The sequence below is a fragment of the Halichondria panicea genome, chromosome 9 (assembly GCF_963675165.1).
Source record: "Halichondria panicea chromosome 9, odHalPani1.1, whole genome shotgun sequence".
In the NCBI taxonomy this organism is placed as follows: domain Eukaryota; kingdom Metazoa; phylum Porifera; class Demospongiae; order Suberitida; family Halichondriidae; genus Halichondria; species Halichondria panicea.
The window spans coordinates 1,939,337-1,958,439 of NC_087385.1; the positions used below are offsets into that span (position 1 = coordinate 1,939,337).

General features: G+C 39.5%; 1 protein-coding gene across 3 annotated transcripts in view; it reads left to right on the forward strand.

Moving 5' to 3' along the window:
• The window catches only part of LOC135341069 (uncharacterized), a 121,811-nt gene that overhangs the window by 40,701 nt on the left and 62,007 nt on the right, over positions 1 to 19,103 (forward strand). For all 3 annotated transcript variants that reach the window (XM_064537543.1, XM_064537542.1, XM_064537544.1), the window contains exons 25-31: positions 940 to 1,153; positions 2,648 to 2,769; positions 3,001 to 3,343; positions 4,594 to 4,836; positions 14,333 to 14,548; positions 16,379 to 16,459; positions 16,629 to 16,880. In XM_064537543.1, coding sequence (XP_064393613.1) covers positions 940 to 1,153; positions 2,648 to 2,769; positions 3,001 to 3,343; positions 4,594 to 4,836; positions 14,333 to 14,548; positions 16,379 to 16,459; positions 16,629 to 16,880 — 1,471 coding nt within the window. The remainder of the gene's footprint in view (positions 1 to 939; positions 1,154 to 2,647; positions 2,770 to 3,000; positions 3,344 to 4,593; positions 4,837 to 14,332; positions 14,549 to 16,378; positions 16,460 to 16,628; positions 16,881 to 19,103) is intronic.

The window sequence follows — 19,103 nt, forward strand, 5'->3', positions numbered from 1 at the left end:
ACGCATTCCAGAGCCTTTTGGCATTTTATCAGAAGAGGTGGAACAATTAAAGCAAGGATAACAAGGAATAGAGAATTCTCAAGAGACCTGACACAAGGAGGACTACATGTCCCATGCCTCCTGATTTGTACTGGAGACATAGCAGATGTCAAGAAACTTGATAAATTGACACAGTAACTGTTGCACTAACTATATATGCAAGTTACTAGCTAGATCTAGCTACGTACAGTACATGCTAGCCGGCCAGTGCAGTCAGTCTAGCCTGCCTAAAATTTTACAGCAGAGCTGCATGTTGTCCGGATATTTAGAACAAATGTAAAATTAAAGTACAGAGTGTCCGTTGTATTTAGAACAGCGAAAATTGCCCAAAAGAGTGTCCGGGTAATTAGAAGTGTCCGATAAATTAGAAGATATACGGTAACTACCTTAAACATCATGAAGTTATGTGGTCAATTATGGCTTCATTTATGCTATATGTGGTGGACAAGTATCCTGGGACTTCTACATGGAAAGTGCTCAACACAAATAGACTTTAGTCTACGTTGTGAAGTGTTTACATAACTCATAACTAAAGTCTATTTGTGTTGAGTTTGACCTTCATAAAGTTGTCATAACTTTGTCGTACTTTACTGAAATTCATATACCATTGGATTCCTTGTTAAAAAGTGCTTCTATATCTATATGCTGTAGAGCTGGTAAGTTTCAACCAGCTAAAAGTTAGTATTTTCCATGTAGAAGTCCCATGGAGGCATACTTTGTCCACTACATAAAGCATAAATGAAGCCATAATTGACCACATAACTTCCGGGGTCGAACTCAACGCAAATAGACTTTAGTATAGTACTGTGTATGCGTTATAAAATAAGGATATTTCTAATTCAATATATGTACATTGTAGTTTCTCTCCTAGTGTGACCCCTTCCACACCCTACACTGTAGGTACATGAAGCGTCGTTGTGAGTTCCTCGACAGTCTTCCGGCATTCAACTTCAACCCAGGGATTGGGGAGTACCTGGTTAACGAGCAGGGGCAGAAGGTCACCACCAGCACCCAGCAACTTGGCTCCACCCTCATGAAAACCATGCTTAAGGAAGTCAGCGATTTCTGTGACCCCAAAATCAAAGACAACTGGTCTATGAAACCCCATCAACAGGTAAGAGCCACGACAATAGTCAAATATTGATCACACGTACATGTAATTATGCCTCTAGGGGTAGCCGCATGTGGGATACAGTAAAGCAGACACACAGACGATGTGTGTGTGTGTGTGTGTGTGTGTGTGTGTGTGTGTGTGTGTGCATGTCTATTCCAGCTGTAACTGCTCACAGTTGCAATGCGACGAAAACTAACAGCCTCTTAGCTACATAGGCTTATAGCCACGTTCTCTTGGATTTTGACCCCTGAATATACAAACTAAAACTTCTTTCTCAGCTAAAGTGACAGTCTTTTCAGAAAACCGTTCCATGCATCATTGCCAGAATGAAATATCACACTAATTTATGTCTCATTCTTCCCTATAAGACTTTAGTGCTGATCACATGATCTCCAGCCAATCAGCTTATCTAAAAGTAGTCAGGTGACCATGGATTAAATAACTTAATCCACACTTAAGTGTGCTTTAAATTGATTTATTAATACACACTTTTTATCAAACAATCATAATATGAATCTGAATGTCGTCATAATTATAATAATAATACAAGCAGATTGAATATGTACACAAGCAAGGCTGAAAAGTATTAGAAAGTTGTATGTTATTGTTTCGACTTGTTTCATGCATGTGTAGTAAGTGTACCGAATTTCTGGCTTGACCATAGCATCGCTTTTTCGTCTGGAGAAATAGGCTCAGCTTGCTTCGAAGATGTACCTGTACCTAAATCAGATCCATGTAGTCGTTTCATCAAAGGTGCTTCGAATATCATAGCGTTCCAAAAGAGCAAACCAGATCCTCATTGCCATAAAATTATAGTTTGCGCACAAAGTTTCCCATCCAGTAAGCCAGATCACCTGGAGGCATATCCAGTAGTGGGATCGGGACTGTTGGTCAACAGGAGAAATAAGTCGAGAACATGCTCAGTCAGTCCAGATAGCTTTAGATCGTATCTCCTTCTCCTTTGCATCAGTTACTGGATCTACAAACCTACTAAAACTTGCTATTACGTCTAGCTAGCTAGCTAGCTAGCTAGCCACCAGCAACTGATTTAAAATGTAGCTAGATCTAGCTGCCACGAGGCTAGAGCTCACGTGACAGCACTAAATCCTTTAGAACACACCTAGCCAAGTCACGTGTTTTAATGCTGGTGCACTCGGATGGCCTCTCGGTTACGTAATGCACTCGGCTGCGCCTCGAGCACCACGTTCACCTCGAGGCCATCCTCGGCACGCAGATTAAAACACTTAAGCTTGGCTAGGTGTGTTCTAAATAATACATAGACTCTAATCACATCTTTCTTAACATAGTAATGTTTGTAAGCTCGAGGCATTTCGCACCATGTGCATGCTTGACCATGCACTAGTGAGTGCAGTGTAGAGCCTGTTGGCACTTACACTACCACCCTTTCATAGTGCGCGCCATGCAGTTAGGCCCTGTAATTATGTAATGTATGGTAATGTCTATAATCTGCTAACCCGCTCCCCCCCCCCTAAGTTGATCTACGACTACAAAGACTGTGGATCGAGTTTTGGGCTCATCTCTCTTCATCCCGAGGAGCTGCCGGAGTCAGAGAAGGAGGCGTTCAGAAAGATTGGTATCAAGATACCATCCATGGCGTAAGATCTATATATAGAGCGTATGCCGTGTGATTTGGTATACTTATAGTGCATGCGTGTATGGTGAACTGTCTATTGTGGTCACTTTGTAAACAGTTTATCCTCTATATAATTATTGGGGCGAGCGAAGCGAGTCCCTTAGTTAGTCATGCACATGGTCCGGGTGGTGTACACCCTAGTAATAATACTAGTCATTCAGTCTATTCAGTTTTATCACAATGCACACGGCAGAGATTTATTCTCCCGAGACATACTGGATGGTCTTCTCTCTCGAGCCCTCAACATCCAGCTGGAGAAAAATCGCTTGGTGGCCATTGATGACTCTGCCTATGTCCTCACCCTCGACTACACCATAAAGATGCTCAATATCCACGAGCGCTACGAATGTGGCGTCCCGGTGATTATCGAGGGGGAGACGGGGGTGGGCAAGACAGCTCTGATAGAGATGTTGTCGAAGTTGTGGAACCAGTCGCTGCTGCTAGAGTGGAAGAAACAACAAGACAGGGTGGTGGAGTTCTTCGTACGCAAAATGGGGGATATACATGTATCAGTTGGGATGTGGGAGAACTATCAGGTTGGCACTAAATTGAGTATCTCGATATAGAGACTTGACAGTGTGTTATGTAACAAAGATATACATGATATTAGGTGGTAATTAGTGTTAAGGAAACCCCACCTACATCCTATTCCGTATCCTTCATCACTCCTATATACGATAGAATGATTTAACATTCAGAGGGCCCTCCAAGTATAATGTAGTAAATGTACCGTATATAGCTGATAATTTTCGTGGGGCAAAATATTTGTGGTTTTCGTGGTTGAAGCTCAGACCACGAATGAAGTGACCTTGCCTACCTTTACCTGCAGTGCAAGCAGAAAAATATTATCCACGAAGTACCGTATAGCGGGTAATTTTCGGGGGACAAAATATTCGTGGTTCAGCAATATTGAGACATTTCGTGGGTAATATTTTCGTGGTTGGAGCTTGCACTGTAGGTAAAGGTAGGCAAGGTCGCTTCATTCGTGGGTAAAATATTCGTGGTCAGACCTCCAACCACGGAAACCACGAATATATTGCCCCACGAAAATTACACGCTATACAGTATTGCTTAACCACGAATGTTTTGCCCACCCTGAAAATTACCTGCTATACGGTAGGTTATTCATTGCATGCAAGAGTTGTATTGTGCAGTACAGCAACCAGGACATGATGTAATAATCTAAAGGATAATTTCAGGAACCATTATACCAATCAGATTCTATCTGACTGCATTGGGATTCGCCACGCATCAATGCATTCCAGTTTCCTATAAAAGCGATGCAGGCTAAAATTCAGTAATAGGGTGGTGGGTGGTGCTTTAGATTGAATCGGTGTGCATCCTGGGTGATATTTATATTACCAGGAGCATGCACATGAGGGGATGGAGCATCTTACTATGCATAGTATTACGGATTCACTATTGTCTTAACCATATTTCTTTGTTTGTAATATGCTAAGTGCTCTGTACATGTGTGACTGATAACGCGTTTGATATAATAATAATTAATATTATTATCTTAAGTACAAGGAATAATGTCAGCAGTATACTTAGCGGTTTGACATGGCATGCATGATTTGTTCATAGCTAGACGATACAGAATCCGCGTAGTAAGACGCTCCGTGCTTCCGGGCATGTATATGTATGCTGTATTTACAACAGTATAGGACAATCCTTTGATGTCCAATGAGCAATAAGATTTTACTGCAGTGTATCAACTGTGCAAAAACATTTATCGATTCATGCATATATACATGTAGCTTCATCTATTATTGACCCCTCTCAGGCGTGTGCTCTAACGGTACAATCAATGAGTGACGGAGAGTACGTGAGTGAAGAAAAATTGATTGTGCTCTGTGAACTATATGATGGAACCCACGGCCCACTGTTTGTTAAGGCTCAGTCTTACCTCAACCTGATGAGAAATGACCCGGTAGTGGCCTATTTGACACTCAAGGGTACACAGCACAAAGGCAAGGTCTCATTGGAGCAGTTGTTCTTTGAAGCTGATGAACAGAATACACCCAAGGTAAACTACAATAACGGTATTACCGTACAATCGCGAAAATACGCCCACTCTTTTCTGCCAAAAGTTTAGGCTTATTAAGGGGGACTGGGCGTATACCGTATAGCAGGTAATTTTCGGGCCGCAAAACATTTGTGGTTGAGCAAATTTAGTTACTTTATGGATAATATTGTGGTTGGTTGCTGCTTGCACTGCAGATAAAGATAGGCAAGGTCGCTTCATTCATGAGTAAAATATTCGTGGTCAGAGCTTCAACTCTGAAAACCACAAATATAAATTTTTGCCCCACGAAAATTACCAGCTATACGGTAATCGTAAAGAAATATACTCCCACCCGCGACGTCAAATCGAGGCTTACACTTATGCTATGATATTTACATAGATAAAGAAGTAAAGGAAAGGGATTGGAAATTAACACATCACGCTCACTCCTACTTACTATAGCTTAGCCTCAATTCCAGGCCCTTCTGTGCGGTGGGAAATTGAGGCTTCATATAGATATCACATATAGAGCTTGAGCTAGAGAGATGAGTGAGTACCTCAAGCTCGTTTAAGCTGATATTAGACACTGCGGACAGTGTAATAAAGGATGATGGCTTCATGATGTCCGCATAAAAAACTAGATGTACCATAGGTTATTCACGACAATAAAAATGTTATGTATTATTAATTATTTATTGAATTCTCTGCATGTGTTTTTTGCATAATATAAATGCATGCACGCTGTTCTCTATGGAATATCGAATGTTGTACAAGTCAGTGGATTCGCAGAGGGTATACTATATAATTCTTAGTGAACACACAAGCATAAAATAAAGAATACGTGATGGAAATTGGTAAGGTTTCTACGTGTCATATGGATGTCATGACATTGTTGAAGTCAACATAATTTATTTGATGTCCAGAGTTTTTACTGTCTTGTCAATGCAAGGAACAATTACAGTTACACCACATAACGCATTTAAGCAACATTTAAAAAGTTAATTTCAGGTCATTTCCATCTCGTATGAAATGGTGGTGTGATTTTTCTTTCATTGTGAAAACAATGTCTGCTGGTATCCTTCCTGCATGTTAATCTCCTTCGTACCTTCCTTCCAACCTGGCTTTACAACAACTTCTACTACCTTTTCCTCCATTTTTAAGCTCCCACACGACGGTAGCACCTTACGAGATATCTTTTTTGTTACATTGTTAAGAGGGGGTGTTTATAGGATCTGGTTGAGGGGATGACTTGTATTTTTTCACGAGCTTTTTGCTTCACATCCTAAAAAGACAATTATTTTATGTCCTGTAATACTGCCTCTTTTGTCTAGAACTGAACACTTGCAACAAACACTAACTTGCAACAAACACTACCTTGCATCTGGAAAACTGCAGATTCTTGTTTCTATTGCGATACATTAAATAGCATGCGCACAGTGCACGTGTAAAGTCTCAATTCATAATGACTTGTCCACGACGGCATCTAGCCGTGACATCACAGCAATTAAAAGCTCTTTAGCTCTTACATGCAACTGATCTATTGACTGAACACAAGTGCTGATAAGTTCCCCCAGTGACAATGAAAGCACCACGGGTGTAGCTGGGCATGGCCCGGCACCCGTTCTGACGGGTAGCCGGTGGACACGCTTATATAGGATTTGTACTGCTGCACTGAGGAGTGCAGCCGCTCCACTCTGATTTTGCTGGGACATTTATTTTTCAGACAGATGCTTCGGGATTCTACGTTGGAGCTGTTTTTATCCAAAGAGAAAATGAGGATCAACCAATTGCCTATATATACTTCCTCTTTGTCGGTTCAGTTATAGCGGTCGGCAATTGAAGCATAGTTTGCTACAGCGAAAGTACACTTTGATCGTCAATCCAGCTTCTTCTAATCGTCCAAACATTTCCGCTACGTGCTCGAGGTGGTCTCTCCAACTTGTGCTCTGAATCACAACATTGTCAAGATAACTCCGGCAAACGATTCAGTATCTCTCAACTAGTCTCCAAACGTAGCTAGGCAAACGTCATAGTTGTAAACTGGTATAAACCTTTAGGAATGGTAAAAGCAGGTCCTCCGGATGCATGGGTACTTACCAATATCCTTGGCCAGATGTATAGGGTTGTGATATACTCGGAATTTCCAATCTGGTCCTCGATCCGTGGCATCGGATATGCGTAAAATTTATTGATTGAGCTGACAATAGTCCACACAGATACGTACACCTCTTTCTTTGTCACCGGGGAAGTTCAGAAAAAAAAACTCTAAATAATTCCACTTCGCTCCAGGTCGTCAAGTTCTTTGTTGACTTCTTCTCGGTAGGCCTGAGGAATTCGATAAGGTTTCTGTCGAACTGGTATTATAATTATACAAAATATTGTTCTGATTCGATCAGTTATCTTTCATCCTTCCTTGACTACTTGGGGAAATCTTGACAAAACTTGCTTTCTTTCTATCTTCATGCAGTTAACTTGATCTCCAAATTGAACCTTGTCTTCACCATCGGTCCAGGTGTGTATTCCTCTATTCAATCTCCGTCCTCTATAACATGTGCAGCATTCACTTGATATGGTCGTTCTTACCATTAATTTACTCAAATGGTTCACGCAGAATATATGATGTCTTGGTCTCGTTTTTCTGGCATTTCAATCTCAAAGTTCACCGTTCCAACTCGTTTTGTGACTCTATAAGGTCCCTGTCATTTTGCTGACAAATTCTTCGTGCTGGATGATAACAAAAGTAACACTTTGTCTCCGGCTTCTAGGTACATCTACTTTGTCTTTTGCCGATCGTAGTACCGTAGAAACTGGATTATTAGCGCATACGCTCATCGGGTCAATAGCAGAGCTCTATACTCTTATATTCGAGAATGCGAAGTAGGTAGGAGGTATAGGAGGCATCTTTTCCAGAACCTGAGAACTAAGAAATTCAATACATCTAGTGTATTGCTCCTATTCATCCAGGTTTTAATTAATTATGTAATTATGTTAAAGAAGTATAAGACCCTTGCAAAACATCGACTGTGCGATAAAGCTGCATGCAATGGCTGAACCTTACACATGTAAGCCATCTAAACATGCAGTGGACTTGGTCTCGTTTTTACTTCACTTACTTTCATGTTCACTTTATTAATTTGATTTATGTTCAATTTATTCATAGATTAGTAAAACCAGTAGGTTTTACATAGGATTGGCAGTGGGTTTGCCCGTGTTTAGCAATATTTCAATTATTTTGACTCATGTTCAAACTGTTCTATCTCTGCAGGGAAAGGCCACATCAAGAAACTGGCTGAACAGATAGTTTATTTAGCCTTTTCTCTCTTTGTATCTCTCATTTCATAATCCATAAACATTTTAATGAATGAATATTTTCATTTTAAAAATTGCACTATTTCGACGTTTCACCGCTCTTTGTCTGACTGACTAAGTAAGTAAGTAAGTGAGTAAGTAAGTAAGTTTCTTGCCCAGCATTTACTCCAAGTACAGCCATCTCCAGGACATTCTGCACAGGGTTTCCAAACGACTACAACCTGGATTACAAAGCGCTTCTTCAGATTTGCGATTGCTTCCACGAGGCAGATGACCTCTCAGTCTCTATTTCTCTTACCTAGACAATTCCGCCATCTTTAATGACTCAGCAATTGCGTTGTGGCCAATCATAATAGATAGGCGTGGCTAATAAACCGTGCGCCTAAAATCAGTGCAGCAGTGCTTTTCCAGAGCCTGAGGTGTTCCTTTTCTTCACACTGTTCAGCTCTAGCTCCCTTTCTCTGACAGGCATGCTATATGCACTGGCTAGATATCATGCTCTTAAAATGGCTGTCATTTAATACTGATTCGCAAATTCAACATAATTATCAAGCAATAAATTATTACTCATTATACTATAATTATTAGTCCAGAGATATTCGAGAAGATATCTGATTAGTCCTGTCTTCTCTTCTTGTACTGCCTCTTGACGTTCCACTTTATGCATGTCATGATACGTAAACCGTACTGAAAAAGAAAGGGAATCCGACTAGAAAAACATTTGCAATGTGAAAAATTGCTAGGATTGGCCAGGGGAACCACAAAAAAGCGTGGGAACAAGAAATCAGACGAGAGCATAACTCCAATCCGTTACAACGTCATGAACATGTACAATACATAGTATATTAAATAATAGACTGTGTTCCAGATCCACCTATCAGCTTCCATCCACCACATCATTCCATGCAGTCACCAGTACGGTCCGTGCATGTTACTACGCATGGATGGACTGTGTGTACCTGTGCTCAACACTGCATGTATTAGGAACATCAATTCATCACAAATCATCATGATTATGTGCCCCACATTCTAAAATGGATGTATAATAAATATATATAGGGATTGGTCATCACTCCACCAGTAAAAATTGCGTGGCATATTGGCTGGGAAAACATGGGAAAACTACCAGTATACATGTGATTGACGTTGTAACGGATTGGAGTTATGCTCTCGTCTGATTTCTTGTTCCCACGCTTTTTTGTGGTTCCCCTGGCCAATCCTAGCAATTTTTCACATTGCAAATGTTTTTCTAGTCGGATAGAGTATAGAGTAGTAAGACACTATCTATGGTTTATTCAAACAAAAAAACACAGAATAGTATTATTAAAATAAATCAATGAATAAATAAACATGGAAGTGTGAGAGTGAATGAAGTAAACATGAAAGCTGTATTTAGCACCCCCTTGTCTCAAGCTACCTTACCTAAAGTCTATTTGCGTTGAATTCGACCCCAGAAGTTATGTGGTCAATTATGGCTTAGTAATTAATAATTAATTATGCTTTTTGTGGTGGACAAGTATGCCTGGAACTTCTACATGGAAAATGCTAACTTGTAACTGGTTGGAGCTTTACCAGCTCTATAGCATATAGATAGAAGCGCTTTTTAACAAGGAATCCAGTGGTATATGGAATTTCATTAAAGTATGACGAAGTTATGACAACTTTATGAAGGTCAAACTCAACACAAATAGACTTTAGTTGCTTCTTGAGTGTAATAGCTATATATAGATGGATAGATAGGCTTCCCCATAGCACCCCTTTATAAATACATCTTCCTATAACTCAAGTTTCATGTTCATTTATTTATGTCAAAACACAGAATGGTATATACGGTCGTTAACTTTAGACAGTAGATATTTCCGTTTTTCGTTTCCGTCCATGCACCCGGTCACACCTATAGTCACACTTATACTAATTTGTTATGTTAGCAACACTTCCCTGAAACCACATATGCTGATTGTGCAGTTCTTGAGTACTATAAACACAGATCACACAGTTTACTCCAAGAGCACTTAATTAACAGTTTACTCAACAGCACTCATTATTATGCCTCGAAGCGTAGCCCCAGGAGGGATACGGTAAAGCTGACTGTGTGTGTGTCTGTCTGTGTGTCTGTTTGTCTGTCTGTGTGTCTGTTCCAGCTGTAACTGCTCAACGGTTGCAATGCGACGAAAACTAACAGCTTCTATAGGCTTCTAGCCACGTTCTCTTGGATTTTGATTTGTGGATTAGTAAACTAAAGCTTATTTCTCGAGTTATGGCTAGTTTGACTCACATTGAAGGCTGTTACAGTCTCTTCAGAATCTTTCATAGCAGCATCATCTGTCCGCACAAACTTTCTATTCGAATTAGCCTTGCACTAAAGCGCTAGCTTTTTGTTAGCTACAAGAGTCAAAAAATATCTGTTAAAACAGCTAGCCTTTAGGCCAACCAAAGTCAATTTGTAGTTTCTTAGGCTATTATTCCTAAAATAGCAAGCGGATTGAGGCATTTGATAAATATTAATGATAATGATATTCATAGAATTTTAATTGAAAACACACCCCTAACTTCCTCAATAAGCGGAAGTGCATACTTTTTACTTAGTCATAATTATATTCATGACCAAAAAACCATACACATTTATCCTTTTCTTTTCTTTTAGTGCTTTAATTTGAGGTCACGTGATATTTAACTTTTTTGTAAAGCAGTCCATTTCCAAGCGCGAGGGCCCGAGAAACTACAAATTGACTTTGCATGGCCTTATAGTAGCCATCAAATTTTGTGAAATTGATCTCCTAGGACACACCCTTTAATTATTCCTGCGGATGTAATGCGCATGCGCGCTCATTCCCCACGTGTGAGAAAATAATATCCAGAATCCAGATTCTCCTGGCAGAGTCATCTTTTTCATGAGGGCCTGGTAAGCCACAAAACACTATCATTAACAATATAGATAACAATATGCATGTACACAAGTCTTTTCTTCTCGATAGATATTATATACACTGAACTGATCTTGAAAGAATCAATTTTCTTCTTTCTTGAGGTCCTAAACAACAATAGATGCATGTAAATAATAAGTCTTTTCTTCTCAGTGAGTTAATATAGATAAGCTTGAAGTCCTGGTAAGCCACATAATACAATAAATAACAGTAATAGATGCATGTAAATAAGTCTTTTCTTCTCAGTGACTTTATATAGATAAGCTAACTTTAATATAAAATTTATTATAGAAACTATAACTCTAATACTTTTGAGCGAAAGCAAAAACATGGCGAGAGGCATTAGCACAGCGCCAGCTTGAACACTAGTTTGAATAGTGACGACAAAGATTACACATTAAGCAAAATAATGTGGTTCCACGTTTTCTACAGCAGTTCAACGTTCTTACCCTTATCTACTCTTGCTATAGATACATAAGTGCCAACTGTCCCAGTACAGTCCCGGATTTAGAAGTTTTGTCCAGTGTCCCATTCGGAAAGTGCTATTCACCTGAAATGTCCCGGATTTTCAAAGTTGCTGCTCTGATAATTAATACAGTCCAAAGAATCAAAAATACTGTAACTACAGCTTGAAATTAATCATGAACAGAATTCAGTTTTTTTGCACTATGCTGCTGTCTATCGCTACGATGAAACATTGTTTTGTGGGTGGGGCTCTCCAGCATCGTCATACTGAGCATGCAACCAGTACGATATAGGATTAGCGGGTAATTTTTGTGTGGTAAAAATTCGTTCAACTGGAAAACGATGATTTTCGTGAGTATAATTTCCGTTTGACTTCGTTGCTTGCACTGCATGGCATGCAGTACGGTAAGCCACGCCTACGTTTTTGTGGGTAAAAATTTTGTGTAGGTCAGCTTGCCCACGAAAATTACCCGCTATACTGTAATATAGCTAAATCGCCATTACAAAAACCTCAATTATTTTTTCCCGATAATTTTTTGGAGGTTGGCACCTATATGCACCTATGTAGATGGTTTGACTATCTCATGCAAGTTCTACACATCCTCTGCAGTGCTCACAAAATTGTTAGTTTTTAGAGATTTGAAGATCTAACGCATAGGTGCCAACTGTCCCCGAACTCCCGCGGGACAGTCCCAAATTTGAACAATGCTATTTACCTGAAATGTCCCGGATTTTCAAGGTTTCTGCTCCTGAGCTGGGAAAATAAAGTCCAAATAATCAAAAATACTGTAACTATGGCTTGAAAACTTAAATCATGAACAGAATTTAGTTTCTTGCACTATGCTATTTGTCTATCGCTACGATCAAATACATTGTTTTACAGTTGTGGGTGGGGCTCTCCAGCAATGCACAGAAAGTAACTGCAATAAATCTCCACGAGTGCTAAACCCCTCAATTTTTTTGTCCACCTAAAGCTTTTCTTTGGAGGTTGGTACCTATATGCTAACGGTTAATGTACACTGAGTAAGCTAAACTTTTTATTATGCCTCGGTGCGCATGTGCATGCAAGCGAGGTATACGGTAGTGTGTGTGTGTGTGTGTGCGTGCGTGCGTGCGTGCGTGCGTGCGTGCGTGCGTGCGTGCGTGCGTGCGTGCGTGCGTGGTCAGGTTGCTACAGCTGCTCAAGGATCAATAAAGTGCAAGTAAAAGGTTCTATAGGCTTCTAGTCATGTTCTCTTGGATTTTAATTCATGGATTTGCAAAATAAGGCTTCGTTCTCGAGTTATGCCTAGTTTTGCTTACTTGGAATGCCATTGCAGCCTTTTCAGAAGAATGCGTAGCAAAACTTGTTCACCGAGTATTGCTACTCTACCTAGTAGTTAGCTCTGCACAAGAGCTAACTACTAAGTATCGTTTTTTAACAACAATCATTGTCGATCATTACCCACTCTTAAATTTGAGTTTCCCTGTGATTCTGGATTCTGCATGCATGCAGCAAAATCAATGTGTGTATAAAAGGTAGGTTATATATATGTAGCTTTGGCACCTCCACCGAGGCATCAGCACCTGCGGTGCTTTCATTTGTCCAGAAAGACTTTAATTGATGTTACACACATTTTTTTACACTCATCCTCGATTTCACCTAAATGGATTTCCCACAATACAACTTTGGGGAACGAATAATAATATTGTAGCTTATTCATTCCCTTATACAATGCATGGTATCAGCACAATTTCTTTCAACCTTAAGGTACATGTAAGTCAACTTATACCGTATTTACTTGATTAAACGCCCTCCTTGAATAAACGCCCAGGGTAAAAGCTCTGTCTTTGTCAATAAACGCCTATCTTGAATAATCGCCCATGTATGGGGCGTGGCACTGTAAGTGGAGCTGAAATAGCACGTGGAACCAGTTTTTTTTGTTTTTTTTTAAGCATAATTTATAGCATAGGGTATATACAATTAGCTAGTAGCTAGATGTAAAGTGCATCCTAAACAGAAAATATTTAAACACACTGACAGTAACAATATCTTCTATACTGTACTTACTAACAAGTTTGTTCCATAAAGTTACAGCGTGTGGGAAGAATGAGTATTGGTACATTGATGTTCAAAATCTAATTGGTACCAGGGAGATACCATTAACTGAATGGCTATTGTAGACAATCTCTCTTCCTTCAACCGGTAGGTTGGGAAAGTCTATCATGTCATGTAAAATATTGTACAAGTAGCACATTCTTGCAACTACTCTTCTTGTCTCCAGACTTGTAAGGCCAGATGCTGACAGCAGTTCTTCCTGCTTTAGATCCCACTGACCCAGACACACTCTCATGGCAAATCTCTGTACTTTTTCCAGGTTTTCTATATCACTTCTATAGTGGGGACTCGTTGCAAGCGTGGCAGCATAGAATAAAAATACTTTTTACGATGCATCGATGGCAGAGAGAGAGATACCGACACAGCTAGAGGGCACTCCTATGACTTAAATTTAAGCTGAGAAATAGATTTAAGCTGAGACAGCAGCCCAAGAAGAGCACAATAACTGCTGCTGTGCAAGAGTTTTGGAGGAGACATAACAATAAACGCCCTCCTCGTTTAAACGCCCACCTCTAAAGACTTCGATCTGAAATAAACGCCTGGGCGTTTAATCAAGTACATACAATACTTACATATTTGTGGTATTTTACTCTATGCACTGTAGTCTCCATATACAATTAAACGTTTCCATATAATTATTATACATATCGCATGATGTATGCATGTAATGTAATGTGTTTGATTGCCGTCTATAGTTTCAACTTTTATTCTCCATGCACAGGCAACTGCCATACTCCTCCATGCTGTTCTGTGTGCTCAAATAATATCCACCTTCCACAAGATCAACGTACATGCTGCCATGATACCCTCAGATATACAGGAGCATTTCAAACCTGCGTTCAACCAAGCAAGAGATTTTAGCGAGGCCTATAAGGAGAAAGTATACAAAAAAGAACTCCAGACGTCAGTCATGGCCAACCCTGCCCCATTTGTCACCGTAAGTTATTGCCTATCTTGGTATTCTCTGCCTAGCAAGTAGCTTTCATAACAAGCCCACAAGTGTGACTGTGTCCATATATGAGTATCTGGATGGGCCTTGCACCTATATAGTTCCTGGCGTGGCACAATCGTCTATTATAGAACTCTATAATTATACCTCAGGTGCGCATGCGCATGCAGTGAGGTATACGGTACGTGTGCCTCTGTGTGTGTTGTGTAGAATAATTCCAAATAAGAGCTTCTATATTGGCTTCTATAGACCCATTGTGGTGGGTGTGGTTCTGACGTCACGTTTTGATAGCCGCTATTTTAGGGTACCGCATTAAACAGATTTGTGCAGTTTACAGGTAAAAATAGTGATTTTTGTACTATTGTGGAAATCCTAGTGTAGTAGGGATAAAAACAAGAACTTCTACTGACTCCCAAGTGTCATCCCAAGTCAAGGAGACACAGAATTAGAGCTGAGCAGCCTGAGACCATGGAGAATGGCTTATTTGTGTATTTTCTGAGTTTTGCTGTTCCTGTAACTTTTTTCTTAGAATGTTCAATTCAGTTCATGTTTGCACACACATGCATGTCACAAATCATATAGCCAACACACATATAAACTTGAAAATAACTCTATCTCATTGCAATGTGCACATTTCCACTAGCACAGACTCATCTTTTCACTCCTTGTTTTCAGCCGCATTTTGAAGGATCTAGCCCAATAATGATATCTAGCTTGTTCAGGTACTTCTTCTTGCCACCTTGGTCTTGTTTTGAAGATAAATAGCCTTCTACAAAGGGTATCTTTTTGGTGCTAAATCATAGTGACTAGCCAAATCGTGCTCATTGTACATAAAAGTATGCTACTGGTACCTCAAAATGGCTGACATTCCAATGACATCATTATTGATTACATCACTGCAATGGTTCTGTAGTCACATTTTCTTCGGTTGCAATTAATGGATTTGCAAAATAATGCTTCGTTCTTGGGTTATGGCTAGTTAAACTATACTTTGAAGCACAGACTCTTGCGTCGCAAAATCTGTTCACATATCAGAGGAGGCTGAAACCACTTGACCTTAGCTATTTAAGGTCACTAATTTGCCTTCTCCAAACTTCTCTTGCAGACTACATGTATAATTATGAGAAAATTTGGCAAGCGTTTAACTTGTCTGTAATCTTAAGTCGTTTTTTCAAGGGTGGTCAAATTCTATTTTCGCCAATAATATTTTGCTCAGAGCAGATATATACAAATCAATACTCTCAATTGAGACCAGGCAGTTACTAGTGCACTGACCTCGAGATCAGGCCTCTCATGGTATTGAGGTTAGCATGATAGAATACATCTCTATACTTTTGAGCAAAATTGGCGTGAAAAACTTGATTTGGCCCTCCCTGAAAAAATTTGATGTTTGCTTTTGGCCTAAAATTATTAGAGTATTAGCTGCAGTGGAAATAGTATAGTCTAGATCTGATGATGACCTTCAAGGATATAGAAGCATATACAATTATCATATGATGTGCACATGTATATAAGTATTGCATTTCCTGTCATTTGCTGACTCTGAACTACACAGCTAGCGCTTTAGTGCATGCATGCAAGGCTTATGCATAAGATAAATGATGCTGCGAAAGAAACCTTTACTATAAGTACAACTATAGCCATAACTCAAGAAAGAAGTTTTAGTTAGCACCTATGCCTCGAGGCATAAAAAACAAGACTGTATAGCGAGAGAGTTTTTTCCAATTTGTGACCTGGTTCCAGCCTCCAGCCCTCCGCATACCACAAAGTGTGCTACTGTGTGGTAACATACCACGTATATATTTACACTTGCTTCAGGTGTTTTTGGATGAAGTAAACACTTCTTCTTGTGTGGGTCTGTTCAAAGAGATCATTGTGGACAGGACCTTTGATGGAGAGGTGGGAAAAATCATTTGGTTTTGTGTGTAGAAGCAATTAAGAATGTTGATTGTGGGACTACTACGTATAACATATACAGATGTCCATTTTTGTAGTTTCATGCACATGTACATTTACTAGGTTACTATCATTTCTACTTTAAGATAATTATACCCTGGTATTATTGCAGCCAATTCCCGACAACGTGTTCATAGTAGCTGCGTGTAACCCTCACCGTGGCAACAGCATGGCATCGTTAGGTGTGGAGGGTGGCTCGAAGAAGGATAAGGACAAATGGGTGAGAGGGACGTACTATGTCCGCAAGCTCCACCCCACTCTCCAGTTTCTCATGTGGGACTACGGCTCTCTGGATGAACATCAGGAGAAGGAGTACATTAACACCAAGATGAAAATGCTCAACCTGGACATGTCTAATACTGAGGTGAAGCAAACATTGCATGCAGTTATATATATATAATGTGCAACTTTATAATATACTGTTGATTTTCTGCAAGCTATTTGGTTCCCATCAAAGAATATTTCCTCCATACCATCGTCTATGAATGAAACACTGCATAATTATGCCTCGAGGCATAGCCACATGCATGAGGGATACGGTAAAGCTGACTGTGTGTGTGTGTGTGTGTGTGTGTGTGCGTGTGTGTTCAACGGTTGCAATGCGACAGCTTCTATAGGCTTCTAGCCACGTTCTTGAATTTGGATTCGTGGATTTGCAAACTAAAGCTTCTTTCTCGAGTTATGGCTAGTTTGACTCACAGTGAAGGCTGTTGCAGTCTCTTCAGAATCTTTTATAGCATTATCTGCACACAAAGTTTATATTCAACTTTGAACTAATATTGAACTAAAGCGCTAATTGTTTTTGTTAGCTACAATAGTCAGAAAAGAACTGTGAAGCTGCCATGATATATATATGTACGTACACTGCCACATGCTGCCAGCATAGATACAAAAGAAAGGGATTGGCAACGGAAGCTGTTCACGTGATTCTTCTACAATGAACCCTATACAAAGTAGCTCTGAAGCAATTCATGTTTCGCCTGTAATCCAGAAACTTGATAATAAGTTTCCCGAGAAACTTATTAAGTCTAATGCATGCTTCTTAAAAACGCTTAAACAAAATAATGCCCCCTGATAGTAAGTTTCATTTGGAAACAAAGAAAATATAATCTTGATTGTCGTGAAGTATAACACAGAGCGATTTTCCATGCTTGTGTTAGTCTAGCTACTATAATGTTGTGTCACTAAGTAGTGTTCTGTGTCCCAAATGGCCACATAATTGTATTTGATGTTTAGCAGCAGAACTGCTCGTGGACTGTTTACATAGACAGCAAAAACAATTCTCATGAATTATTCATGTTTAGACTCCCACATTAGAAGTAAGCCTCGATTAAAACCGCGGGGAAACACGGATAATACTTTGAGGGTACTTCTGTTTCCAATCCCTCTTCTCTTCTATCTATGCGCCAGAAGCAGCCCTTGTGAACTCTGACCTCATTGCAGATCCACCCCTTTTTCATTGACAAGAAATGCTAACTTCTACATTGTAGATCTATATACACATCATACTTCTATCATTCATATCATCGACTTCCGTCCACTCTTGAATAATGACTGTGCGTTCAGTGTCAACAATTGCAAACACCAACAATAATATATAATTTATTTACTTCTTCTATAACACTCTATTGAGCGAAAGCAGAACATGGCAAGAGGCATTAATTAGCACAGCGCAGCTTGCATCACTCGTTTAGTTATTAATGTAGACAATTAAATAACCCATGCATTTAAGTTCAAAATCTTACCACCGTATTACTAGAATGTTTTGCGAGTATCAAACATTCGCAAACTTTGCGAGGGTTGATCAATTCACAACAATAAAATTCTAAATTATTACTAGTAAATACACACGATCTCCTTGCCAGAACAAAATAGTTAGATCGCAAAGGGTCAACTTTCCTGCTGATTTGGCTCATTCGCAAAGGTTTTTCGCCCGCAAAATATTCTAGTAAAACGGTAGTGTAATTATGGAGCGTTTTTGCAGACTGTACTGCATGTGTTCGGATTCAGGAAAAAGGAAAGAGAGTTTTCAAATGAACAAGTGCACAGCGGGAATTTTTGGGACTACACCCACTTCCGGTCACACGTCGTGCAGTAAGACTATAGGGAAAATCTCATTCTCAGCCAGAGGAAGTCTTAAGACTTGCGTATAGCCTCTATACAAACAGTCAACTATAATAATTATAGGCTAACGAATACTCTTTTGGCAGTTGATAATTCAACAATCATAATCGAATTACAATAGCTACAAAACTGATAAATAGCTAAGCAGCAGCTGTAAACTAAAGCTAGACTGAAAGGGGATTCCATGGCACCTTGCAAGAGCCTCCAGCTAGCAAGTAGAAACTTTTCTTTTCAGCTAAGTTTCCCGTATTAATTTTAATACTGAAACATGGAAATGAGATGAAATGCTGTTGAGTGGCTTTATAATTTAATTGCTCTGCCCTTTTAAGGTTACGGTAAACAGTTTGCTCATGAATATTCATGATTTTCTTATAATGATTTTTGTGAAACTATAAATACCATGAGAGAAGTTTGAAGCACATACATGATAAATATATCGGTGTATCAATCTGTATGACAAGTA